Source organism: Aptenodytes patagonicus, chromosome 4 (genome assembly GCF_965638725.1).
Source record: "Aptenodytes patagonicus chromosome 4, bAptPat1.pri.cur, whole genome shotgun sequence".
NCBI classification, from domain to species: Eukaryota; Metazoa; Chordata; class Aves; order Sphenisciformes; family Spheniscidae; genus Aptenodytes; species Aptenodytes patagonicus.
Window position 1 is genome coordinate 49,932,051 of NC_134952.1, and position 13,402 is coordinate 49,945,452.

At 40.6% G+C, this 13,402-nt stretch overlaps 1 protein-coding gene across 1 annotated transcript in view; it reads left to right on the forward strand.

Moving 5' to 3' along the window:
- Window positions 1–13,402, forward strand: part of DCHS2 (dachsous cadherin-related 2) — a 123,771-nt gene that overhangs the window by 97,911 nt on the left and 12,458 nt on the right. Inside the window, exons 14-16 of the mRNA XM_076337533.1 lie at window positions 5,856–5,966; window positions 10,484–10,695; window positions 12,186–12,337. Coding sequence (XP_076193648.1) covers window positions 5,856–5,966; window positions 10,484–10,695; window positions 12,186–12,337 — 475 coding nt within the window. The remainder of the gene's footprint in view (window positions 1–5,855; window positions 5,967–10,483; window positions 10,696–12,185; window positions 12,338–13,402) is intronic.

Here is a 13,402-nt window from a genome sequence, read left to right on the forward strand (position 1 = left end):
CTGACATTTAAAAAATGCTTTTTATTCCATGAATTTGACCAGGATATACAAGTACTTTTGGACACCCTAAAATTGAATATTTCTGTGAATGTGAGTCACAGATCCCCCAAGGCCTCCAAACCCTGGTTTAATAGCATCAGCACTGTACAGTAATTAATCATATGTCACTTTGCAAAGGAGAGTCTGCCCTGGGGGATTTGCTGCTTCCAGAAGTTACAGTTTGGATATCACAGCTATGTGTCTTAATCTCTTGTTTTCTGCCTTTTCATTGATCTACCCATTGAGAGTCAATTGTGGTGATGTACGGGGGCCCTCGATCCTAGGTGTCCGGAAAGCGGAGAGACCAGGGTGTTTCCAGAGGCGAGCCCTGGGCTCTCAATTTTGTCTCTCCCTTGCTGCAGCAGGCTTGTATTTTCAGGAAGTGAGAGCCTTATTTGTCAGGCTTCCCAGGGGAGTAAGGTCAAGGCCCTGGGGTTTCAGTCTTTTCAGGAGAGATGGGTTTAACCTGCATTAATCCTGCATTAAAATTTCTTTCTAGTTAAGAAAAAATAATATGAGGGAAGATAGATAGGTTTTGTTAGGAAACAAGTATCGGTTTAAAGAAAGAAAATAAAATCCAGAGCTTTATGGCAATAGATAAACTACTCTGATCCTAAATTTTCCTACATGTAGATACATTCATGGGTCAGGCTAGACAATCCAGCCTGAAATTATGGAGATGCCCCAAGGCACTGAGGTAACACAATGCCATAGTCAAATTGTTCTCCCATTCAATCTATAGAAAATATAAATAAGATTCAATTTAAGTTGTTTTGATTAAAGGAAATTCAGCAAAGCTTCAGGGTAAACAGGAGGGTTTAATCCCAAAATTTTATTTCGTATATTTAATAAAAGTCTATTTGCCAAGAAGATCAAGTTCTTTTAGGAGTATGAGAGATTTTACCAAATACTAATACTGTTTTGGCTCTGTTTGTAGTATTTTCTTATTTATATAAGCATAAGTAAATATCAAATACTTTACATTTCAGTGGAAAAAAAACATGATTATAATTAAAACTCTCATAGAAGTTAGCTTACAGGATATACGTGATCCTGGGACCCCTACAAGAAGTATGAATGGTACCAGTGTATTCAGTCCAGGGGAGATTTACATTACATACTGATTATTTGTAGAACTGGTATTAATAAATGTGGCTTTTCCTCCTAATTTTATTTCTACCTTAACTAATAGAGTGGGAAAACTCCCAAGTTTATTTTAAAAAGAATAAAAAAATCTGAATAGTATAAACAACGAAAGCCAAAGGCAAGGGTCCTTATTTTTAATTTAGTCTAAACTTGTCAATTGGGTGAGTGCCTCAGGAATTAGTCCTTGTGGTCAGATTTTCTTTAAGTGTTTGACCTCCAAGTTTAATGACCTTCAGAAAACCTCATTCTTCTACTTTTTGTTTAATATTAAATATTTAATGTCTTTAAATATTATAAACTGCATTACAACAGGCACTTAGAAGCCAGTCAATAAATAATCAAGTTACTGCTGTCTCCAGAGGGTAAGAAACCTTTATTATTCACCAAGCTTTCACTTGAATGGTTGTTTGCATAGCACTTCACTGGAGACAGATTCACCAGTAAAACTTGTTGACCCCTCTTTTTTTTTCCTAATAGACATAAAATATGTCACCTCTTATTCTGTAAGTCATCTCTTTATGCTCAGTTAGCTTTTTCTTTCATTAGCAATTAAGAGGGCTCAAGAAATAATGGCAAGGATGAACCAGGGTTAGATGACAAAGGAGGGAAAAAGAGACTACTATAATGAGTACAGAAGAGAGAAGAAAAACAATGATATAGATTATACAGTAGCTCATTTCTGGTGTATACGTTATGTCCAAACGCAGAGTACAACAAAAGTTTTTGAGTCTGTTTGGCCAGGTAGGCGAATACTGTCCACGCTGCCATACTTCATAATGTAAAGGTTGATACGTTGGCTATTTAAAGCGCTTGAGACACTTCCAAATGCAATCAGGTTGTCTGATTGAACTGAAAAAAACCCCTAAATATAAACATTTTAAATCACTCTTTACTTCCTTTAATATTCTTAACTAATCCGTAAGTTGATTGCATAGCGTTTCAAGCCAGTATGACTGCTTTCTGCTATGACCCTGTTCTCCCTCCTTCCTTGCACTAGCTTCAGTGTTGATCTCATCCTCGTTGTGCCATTTCAGTGTGCTTTGCATTCAGAAAGCTACCTTTCTCTTCATTTTCTCCAGTTTAAGTGTTACATGTTATGACCTCTGCTTGAAGCAGTATTTGAATGAAGTATACTTGAAATTGCGAGCTCCAGCGGATGGGTACTGTCTTTTGCTGTTTATCTGTATAGGGCCTGTTTGTGTCACAACAGACCTCAGAGTTTGGTCATATTTTTTTGAGAATGAACTGTAAAGATTCACTGTTTGAAGGAGTCATTTTCTGTGAAAGGTATCAGAAACAGAAGAAATTTGTTCTCTGCCAAAAAGAAATTGTAAACAATTTTGAAAAGAATTCATGAAAACATGAAAAATATGAAACTTAAAGGATTAGGATTTGAGGACCCAGAGCAACAATTTATTAACCTAACCCCTGAAGAACAGGGATTCAAGTAGAAACGCTGCTGCTTCCTTGCTGCTGCTTCTCAGACCAGTTATCCTCAGGGTACTCGGCCCCCAGAGCTGGAAGACAGGGATGGCGAGCAGGATAAACCCCCCATAATCCAAGAGGAAGCAGTCAACGACCTGCTACGCCACCTGGATGCTCACAAGTCTATGGGGCCGGATGGGATCCACCCAAGAGTGCTGAGGGAGCTGGCGGAGGAGCTCGCCAAGCCACTCTCCATCATTTATCAGCAGTCCTGGTTAACGGGGGAGGTCCCGGACGACTGGAGGCTTGCCAATGTGACGCCCATCTACAAGAAGGGCCGGAAGGAGGATCCGGGGAACTACAGGCCTGTCAGCCTGACCTCGGTGCCGGGGAAGATTATGGAGCGGTTCACCTTGAGGGCGCTCACAAGGCATGAGCGGGACAACCAGGGGATCAGGCCCAGCCAGCACAGGTTCATGAGAGGCAAGTCCTGCTTGACCAACCTGATCTTCTTCTATGACCAGGTGACCCGCCCATGAGGGAAAGGCTGTGGATGTGGTCTACCTGGACTTCAGTAAGGCCTTTGACACCGTCTCCCGCAGCATTCTCCTAGAGAAGCTGGCGGCTCACGGCTTAGACAGGTGTACTCTGCGCTGGGTCAAAAACTGGCTGGACGGCCGGGCCCAGAGAGTTGTGGGGAATGGAGTTACATCCAGTTGGCGGCCGGTCACGAGCGGTGTTCCCCAGGGCTCAGTTTTGGGGCCGGTCTTGTTCAATATCTTTATCAATGATCTGGATGAGGGGATCGAGTGCACCCTCAGTAAGTTTGCAGACGACACCAAGTTGGGTGGGAGTGTTGATCTGCTCGAGGGTAGGAAGGCTCTGCAGAGGGACCTGGACAGGCTGGATCGATGGGCCGAGGCCAACTGTATGAGGTTCAACAAGGCCAAGTGCCGGGTCCTACACTTGGGTCACAACAACCCCATGCAGCGCTACAGGCTTGGGGAAGAGTGGCTGGAAAGCTGCCTGTCGGAAAAGGACGTGGGGGTGTTGGTCGACAGCCGGCTGAATATGAGCCAGCAGTGTGCCCAGGCGGCCAAGAAGGCCAATGGCATCCTGGCCTGTATCAGAAACAGTGTGGCCAGCAGGAGTAGGGAAGTGATCGTGCCCCTGTACTCGGCCCTGGTGAGGCCGCACCTCGAATACTGTGTTCAGTTTTGGGCCCCCCACTACAAGAAGGACATTGAGGGTGCTGGAGCGTGTCCAGAGAAGGGCAACGAAGCTGGTGAAGGGTCTGGAGAACAAGTCTTATGAGGAGCGGCTGAGGGAACTGGGGTTGTTTAGCCTGGAGAAAAGGAGGCTGAGGGGAGACCTCATCGCTCTCTACAACTACTTGACAGGAGGTTGTAGCGAGGTGGGTGTCGGTCTCTCTCCCAAGCAACAAGTGATAGGACGAGAGGAAATGGCCTCAAGTTGCGCCAGGGGAGGTTTAGATTGGACGTGAGGAAAAATTTCTTGACTGAAAGAGTGGTGAAACATTGGAACAGGCTGCCCAGGGAAGTGGTGGAGTCCCCATCCCTGGAGGTATTTAAAAGACGTGTAGATGCGGCGCTTAGGGACATGGTTTAGTGGGCATGGTGGTGTTGGGTCGACGGTTGGACTCGATGATCTTGGAGGTCTTTTCCAACCTCAATGATTCTATGATTCTATGATTCCTTTTTTTCTGGTAGTTGTTCTTCTTAAACACACAAGCAAACAAACAAAAAGACTGCTGACAGCATTAGAAGATAAACAGTGACATTCTTCGGACCTTGAATTTTTTTCTTATCTTTAACTCTGCTCTGAGGATGCTATGAATGATTGCCCTTGCAGGCTTCTGTAGTAAATCAAAGTTGCCCGGCAATGAAAATTCAAGCTACAACCCCTTATTTTAGTTCCTAAAAAAACCCAGTGCAGCGTTCATATCAGTCTTTACCTATTGGACAGTTGGATCTTACTTCCAGAACTTTTCTAGTAAATATCTTACAAATGTATTGACTAGTACAGAAAATTATATCTGTCAAAATCATAATATTTTTGCTTTTGACAGTCAGATTTTAGGAGCAAATGACAAACCATTTAGAACAAAATTTTCTGGTTTTAAAAATTAATAAGTAACAATGCTAAAATAAAAAAGGTAGCAGGTAGTTTTAAAAGCAATGTTTCCTCTCATTTTTACGCTTAAGTCCTTTCCTCTGACATCCAGGACACTAAGTGTGAACAGCATGCTCTTTGTAATGCAATAAAATAGCTAGTTGTCTGTAATGCTGTTTGAAAGAGTTCAGGTTGCATGGTAACCTCATTCCATCACAGTTGCGTGGAATCAATTACAATTAAATTAAATAATTAAAATCCATTAAAATCAATTGCCATATATACTAAACAATTTCATAACTTACTTGAAAAGAATAATATTTGGAAACCTTGATAATGCTTTTTAAACATGCTACATTTTTGTTAAACGTGGTGATTCTGAGCAGGATAATGTATTCAGTTTCCCATTTTTCCTCTAATCCTATTTCAAACAGGATTTTTATTTCATGCCTTTTGTACTCTATATTAAATCATTGCTCTTTTCATTGAATTTGGATTCTGCTTGAATTGACACAGAGCTATGCATGTAGTTTCATCTTTTCATTCTGTCTGTCAGAAGATAGCTAATTAAAATTTTTAAGAATATTTCATTTAAAATATTGTTCAAAAATCCAAATTGAATTCAGATAAATAATAGAAAAATAAACTTTTTATGGTGATTCAGGGGTAACATGCTTTCCTATGATGCACAAAAAAGGACTATTTTCCTTAAAAGAATTCATGAAAAGGCGAGATCTAAATGACCAAAGACAGCATAACCTGAATAAAAGGAATACATACAACTTCAGGTAAGAAGTAATTCCAGTGGTACATGGGAGTTTGCAATTAGGAAAAGTTAAAACTCATCATTTTATTTAGGCAGGTGATGAAGTTGTGATCAGATGAATAATTTGCTGCGCAAGGAGGGTTAGACAGTGCCTTGCCTTTGAAGTTGTAATGCAGTGAAAGTCATGGAGGAGTTGTTTTTATTGTCTACTATTTTAATTCATGAATTAGCACGTAGTCTAGTAGATAGGTGTTTGGCTGTGCATCTGCTACTAATCACAGTAATATAAAATTAGAGTAAAACCTTCTAGAGTGGACATGATGAAAATGTCTTATTCCTTCCATAGGTATATCACTTCTAACTGTAGAAGCTTATGAACGCAAATTTACAGGAGAAAACATAAAATACAGCATCTTCAGTGACAAGGAAAGCATATTCTCCATACACCCCATTACAGGTACATTTTTATAAATATATCTTTTCTTCAAGTGTCTGTGTGTAGCTTAAAGAGTGTGGTCTTTAAAATATAGCAAGTTCCTACTACAAGAACAAGGGGCTCTTAGAGTATCTAAGAGTATCTGTTACAAAGAAATCATTAGTAAAACCAGGGATGTGGAGAGACCTGCGCTATTGTAAACTTGATGTGGAAAGAAACTGAACACCAGTATACCTGTTTAAAACACTCAGTTCTGATTAACTAATGATCAGGTGTTAGGAGTTGATAAACTATTGCTTTGTGACCCAAGCGGAGACCTCATCTTGTTTCTCATCATAAGGTTGCCCAAAAATTCAATAAACATAATCCTTCAAAACGCTCCTAATGTAGGAAGCATTAGACCCTTGCTGAGTTTAATGCTCTTTGTTTCAGGCAAACCTTGACAACCCTGAAAGTCATGTTTGTTTATTTTTTGGCGATTGTATTTGTGTTCTGCAGCAGGTCTGCTTTCACCTGCTCTTCAGTCAGGAAATTCTGATGGCAGGAGAGCGGCGCGTTCCCCGTGTGCATTTATGTGCTCTCATCTAAGGCGCATAAGAGAGCATAGCTACTCTGGTTGCCTCTCAGCTCCTGTACATCTGCAACTTTGCCTTCTGAATAGCTGGAGTCTTTCTGGGATGGCATAGACAGTATAAGCAGTTTTCCTCAGAAATAGTGTAAATAGGTTGTACTCTTAACAAATGGCTTTCTCCCTGAGTACCTGGAGACTTTAATTGCTGATTATTCTGATGTCTCCAGGCATCAAGTGGTGTACTCCTGTAAAGCTATCATGATTGATGCTGATGGACAGTTAAAATTATTTTGTTTAGGTGAGGGGCACTTAAAGTGCATGCACTTGGATTTCCAAGTCCTTCTTATTTCACTGAAATAAAGCTAGAAAGATTAATCTTAAAGTACATCTTAGAGCCAGACAAGTTAATCCCCAAGAAAGTGAATCTTCTCCGATATCACCTGCAAAAAAAAAAAAAGGGGGGGAAAAAAAATCAAATGGGATTTTCCTCTTATTTATCAAGCCAGTCTGAAAAAAGGTTACATAATGTTTTTAAGAGTCTCATAAGCACTCTCTTCACAAACAATAGTGGAATTTCTATAGCAGTGGATGTCACAAGTCTTCTTTTGAGATATTTGAGCCATTGTGGTTTCTTCTGTTTCCTTTCTTCTGAAAGCTTTCTTCTGTTTCTTAGAAAACATTAATTGAAGTGCAGCCTTTCAGGTCTTTTTAATAGCAGTTCTTACCTCAGCATTATTTTGACACCAGTAACTCGCTACCCATTGTTTCTACAGCAGAAGTATTTTGAGCTATATTGATGCCCTTTCTATCTTAGGTATTCTGAACAGCCAAAGGTCTGCTCTACTTGTCTTTTCAAGCACTGATGTTAATTAACCCCATTTTGGAGAATACTTTCTCCCATTCTAGGGGGATTTATTATATTGTAGAATCATATAAAGTATAGTAGGAAGTGACCCAAAGACATGAACTAGTCTGTCCTCTGACACAGAAAAGGAATCAGCTGTGCCTAAATCTGATGGAAGTTTGTCTATCGTGTTCTTAAAAACCTCCATTGATAGTGTTTCTGCAAACCCTCTCAATAGTCTGTACAAGTCTTGGCAGCGGAAAGTTTTTATTCATATTTATCTGAATGTGTGTTGAAACAATTTAAACTTATCACTTCTTAACCTAGTAACAATAGACTAAGACAAAGGCAAAAAAGCTATTCTTCACATATTTGAAGACTGTTACCCTGTTTCTTCTTCGTGTGCACTTCTCTAGAATGCATGGCACCTGAATTATAGAATTCAAATAGAATATAGAACCCAACTCTAGAATTATGGGACCCGATGAGATCCCTCCGCAGGTCCTGAAGGGACTGACGGATGAAGTTGCTAAGCCACTATCCGTCATATTTGAGAAGTCGTGGCAGTCCAGTGAAGTTCCCACTGACTGGAAAAGGGGAAACATAACCCCCATTTTTAGAAAGGGAAAAAAGGAAGACCCAGGGAACTACAGACCAGTCGGTCTCACGTCTGTGCCTGGAAAGATAGATCATGGAACAGATCCTCCTGGAAGCTATGCTAAGGAACATGGAGGACAGGGAGGTGATTCGAGACAGCCAGCATGGCTTCACCAAGGGCAGCTCCTGCCTGACTAACCTAGTGGCCTTCTATGATGGAGTGACTACATCAGTGGACACGGGAAGGACTACAGATGTCATCTATCTGGACCTCTGTAAGGCCTTTGACACGGTCCCCCACAACATCCTTCTCTCTAAACTGGAGAGGTATGGATTTGATGGGTGGACTGTCCGGTAAAGGGTGAGGAATTGGTTGGATGGTCGCATCCAGAGGGTAGTGGTCAACGGCTCAATGTCCAGATGGAGATCAGTGACGAGTGGCGTCCCGCAGGGGTCCGTATGGGGACCGGTTGTGTTTAATATCTTCATCAGTGACATAGACAGTGGGATCGAGTGCACCCTCAGCAAGTTTGCAGATGACACCAAGCTGAGTGGTGTGGTCGACACGCCAGAGGGACGGGATGCCATCCAGAGGGACCTGGACAAGCTCGAGAAGTGGGCCCGTGTGAACCTCATGAGGTTTAACAAGGCCAAGTGCAAGGTCCTGCACCGGGGTTGGGGCAACCCCCGGTATCAATACAGGCTGGGGGATGAAGGGATTGAGAGCAGCCCTGCCGAGAAGGACTTGGGGGTACTGGTGGATGAAAAGCTGGACGTGAGCCAGCAATGTGCGCTCACAGCCCAGAAGGCCAAGCGTATCCTGGGCTGCCCCAAAAGAAGCGTGGCCAGCAGGTCGAGGGAGGTGATTCTGCACCCCTACTCTGCTCTGGTGAGACCCCACCAGGAGTACTGTGTCCAGCTCTGGAGCCCTCAGCATAAGAAAGATGTGGACCTGTTGGAGCGGGTCCAGCGGAGGGCCACGAAAATGACCAGGGGGATGGAACACCTCTCCTATGAAGAAAGGCTGAGAGAGTTGGGGTTGTTCAGCCTGGAGAAGAGAAGGCTTCGGGGAGACCTTCTTGCAGCCTGTCAGTACTTAAAGGGGGCTTATAAAAAAGGTGGCGGCAAACTTTTTAGCAGGGCCTGTTGTGACAGGACAAGGGGGAATGGCTTTAAACTAAAGGGGGGTAGATTTAGACTAGATACAAGGAAGAAATTTTTTACGCCGAGGGTGGTGAAACACTGGCACAGGTTTCCCAGAGAGGTGGTGGATGCCCCATCCCTGGAAGCATTCCAGGTCAGGTTGGACGGGGCTCTGAGCAACGTGATCTAGTTGAAGATGTCCCTGCCCACGGCAGGGGGGTTGGACTAGATGACCTTTAGAGGTCCCTTCCAACCCAAACTATTCTATGATTCTATGAATGAGCAACTCTGGTTCTTTCACTTGTTCCTTCTAGGTGGTGTACCTCACACTTGATTATTTGCACCACTCTACACTAGATTCTTTCAGTTACTCTCTGTTGTCTTGAAGTGTATTCCTTCTGCCACTGTCTATTTTGCTTTTTCTGTATACAGAATGTGGTAATTTTTAAGTGTTGTGCTGAACAGAGACCATCTGCCAGCTTTGAAATGTTTATGTTCAAGACGCAATTCTTGAACACTGGACAGATGCATAAACAACAGCCAATCATTGCTGCTTATCTTAGAAAATAAAAACTAAAAAGCAGTAGCTTGGAGAGCCACAGTAGATGGGTTCTTATGCTATCACAAGTTTGAGATATAGATATTCATGGCATCGTTACTGAAAAATCCATGCAAAATTGAATTTGAATTCTAATGAAATTATCATACAAATGAACTATGTTTGATGTTTAGATGTAATGAAGAATTTTGAGTATATTACTATATTACCTAGAACATTGAAACAATGACCACGGATTTCCAAGGACATTTCAGGTTTAATGTGGAGATGTCTAGTTGTGCTTGTAGTCTCAATAATTTTCACTGATTACTTTTGATAGAATAACAGTGACGGGGGGAGGCTCACTGCATCAGAAGGAGTCAGTGTTTTATACCTGTATGTCTGTATGTCAGTCACATACAGAAATTGATACAGCTATTGCCCAATTTGGATATAGATGGAGGGCTAGATGTAGCCACTCTCAGATGAGGGCCAAGAGTCTCTTCAGACACAACTGGCTCACTGTCATGTGTCAAGGAGCACACGTCACGCAGCCGCTTTCTTCCTCTCTATCCCTCTACAAGTGAATCGTCTTTGTTTCAGGAAATTGCCAACATGGTGCTTGATCAGTGAAAACTTAGCTGTCCAAGATTTGTACAGTAACTAGCATGTGGGGGGTGATGTTAGGCAGAGGAAGGACACGGTGGGGAGCTTGCTGGAATTCTATCATGTGTTCAGTGAAGGAGACCATATAAGTTAGGGACTTCATAACTGCGTTGGTGCGTGTTTTTTCCTGAATACGTGTCACGTCTCAGTATTTTTTTATTTTTATTTTAATAAACCAGGTGCAATCACAGTAAAAGGGCCAAAGTTTCTTGATTATGAAGTTAAGAAAAAAATACATCTTTCAGTTTTGGCTGAAAATGGCTTGAATTCAGCACTCTGTGGAGTGACAGTTTTAATACAAGATGTGAATGACAATGTACCTAAATTTGAGCAAAGCTATTATGAAGCATCAGTATGGGAAGGCCAAAGTCCTAAAACAGACATCATACAGGTAAGTGGAAATATATCTTCCCAAGCCCGGTGCTGTAGTTAAAAAGAAGTTGGTTGATCTGTTCATGACTACAGTCCTGCTAGGTCTCTTCTGGACCACTGTCTCTTAAAAACTGAGAGTGGAGTTCTTGGTGTTGCTACTACTTTGCTTGGATATCTGAAATATTCAATGACTTTTTTTCTAGACCACATTTCAAATCTTTCATTCAGGTTTGTTAAGTTGAAAGAGAATTCTTTTCTTAATAGTTGTGCAGCTGGACTGTAAATTCTTTGTTTTTTTAATTTTCTGTTTCTTTCTTCAAGCAGTTGAAAAATACCATTCAAAGCTGTGGTTCTGGTTACAATATAGGCTGGGTCTTGCATTAATGCATCTACTGAAAAGCCTATAGCAATAAAAAGAATAACTTTCAACTCATCAGACTAGTAGAGTCAAACCCAAGCGTTCAATTTAAAATCTGATGCCTAAAGAGCAGCTTGTCTCAATTTAAATGTGCAAACACTTCTTCCTCTGAATGGATCCATTCTCTGAAAGTGTTTCCAGCTGGCTATGTTAGAGCAAAAGAAGACATCAGTTGGACTAGAAGAACGCATAATTTCCTCAGTACATGTTCCTGCATTGCAAGTCAGGTCACAGTGAGGGTCATGTTAGGTACTAAAGATATTCCTTCTCTAGAGAATAAATAAATGGAAAGCTACAAATGCCTCCAGGGCAAAGTGATTAGAAACTGATAGACATTGTATTTAGAGAAACATATGTTCAGGAATGGAGAAAAATCAAAAGGCAGTCAACCCAGATGTGTAGTCAAAATTTTATGACAGAATGCATTCTATTATGTTTCCTTTATTCAACATGACTGGTTGCCTCTGCTATGGTTTGGATCCCGTACTCATTATAGTGCTTGTTCAGCAACCAGAAAAATACAAAGACGACTCTTCAAAGAGTCAGAGGAGTCTTTGAGAAACCTGTTCACTGCTCGTGAATGTTATTTATTCTGTTGGTTTTATAGCTTGCCTCTGCCCTTTCTACATTTTCTGGTTCGTATTTTTAAAAATAATTAATAAACTATTCCATGAAAGCTCTGAAAACTTAATAATTTAATTATGTTATCCTTTGTCTGTTTGTATAGCAGTAATATTTTAAGGGCCCATCAAAGACCCCCAGGAAAGTGCATTTTTATGCACTAAACAGAGACAGCATTCTAACAGCAACCTTATAGTAATATAAGCACTGTAAAATGATCACATTCAGCCCTAGTGCTTCATGTAGCTGAATTTCAAATTACCCAGGGAAAGAATTCATGTGCATCCTATTGCAATTCATGAGCAGATTTTGTGACCTCACGTGACACTCATGTTGGTGACCAGTTATTCACTTAAATCTGTGCAGTCGAAAGGAAAGTAACCAGAAATAGATGACTGTAGTATAAGGTTTGTCTTTCTGAAATCGCATTCTGCCGTTTTGAATTAAGCCTCAGTTTTGCTCCCAAACAGGTGTTTGCCACTGACCTTGACAGTGGGCTGAATGGAGAAACTGAATACTCAATTTTATCTGGTAATGAAGATGCAACATTTCTAATTGATTCAGCACGAGGGATTTTAGCAACTAATACAGTCCTAGATCATGAAAACACTTCATCTTACAGGTTTGTATGCAAGGTTCTTGTAAAAATATATTCTTCTTTTTGTTCACTTTAACTTGAGATTGCTCATGTTACGTATTTTATAGTTTTCGGTTGATATCCGTTACCCACAGAGCCTGGGTGCAAGCCAGACAGCATTGAGAACAGCGCTAAAGCTGCCCATTTATACCATGGATTCTTGCATACTTAGGGGGAGAAATATAGTCTTGTTTAATCATTGGCAACACTTACTGATATAAGCGAGCGTGATGATTCACCTTAGGAATGATGACAGTTCCTGGATTTTAGTTTAAGAACCGTACAGCCATTCCCTCTTTGGAACCAATTTTATAAATACGTAAAGACACAGAGAAAGCACTCAAACCAAATCTAAGAAATAGGGCATGTTCTGTTCTTTAATTAGAATATAGTTCAAATTTTCTTCTCTGTAATCTGATAAAGATGCTTCTGTAAGCTCTTTCCATCTATAAGCTGTCTTGTACTAAGTATTATTTTTTTTCCTGTTTTCTAAGAAACTGTGAGTAAATATGATCAAGTGCACATGACAATTTTTCTTAGAGGTCATGCCATAATTGGAATTAGAAAGCAAATAAATCATGCGTTGAAGAGAAAATAAGAGTATGCGGATTCATTAATACACCTTTTTTATGTACTGCAGTCTCTACAAAAAGTAGATTTCTTTGTATGTGTCAGTAGAGATTACCTTTTTTTTTTCCATATGGTTGTGGCATCAGTTAAAGTATTTGCAAGTTTTCCTATCCTCTGGGGCCTCAAAGTTTTAAACATTCAATCAGAATTCTTATGAACCAGAGTAACTTCTAGAAAACCACATCAAAAAGATCAACGGAATTTTTTTTTTTTTTTTTTCAAATATCAGTGTAATTTGATAATAGCGTCCTAAAGGAAATACTTTGTTTTACCTTAATATACAGAACACTTCATTTGGAGTTTGTTTTTCACTGAATCAAAAACATCACTTTTGATTTTTAGTCATTTAAATACCATGATACATTTTATTTGTAACTAGTACTTTAAAAGAATGCCTGGCATAAATCCTTCAAAGGAGGG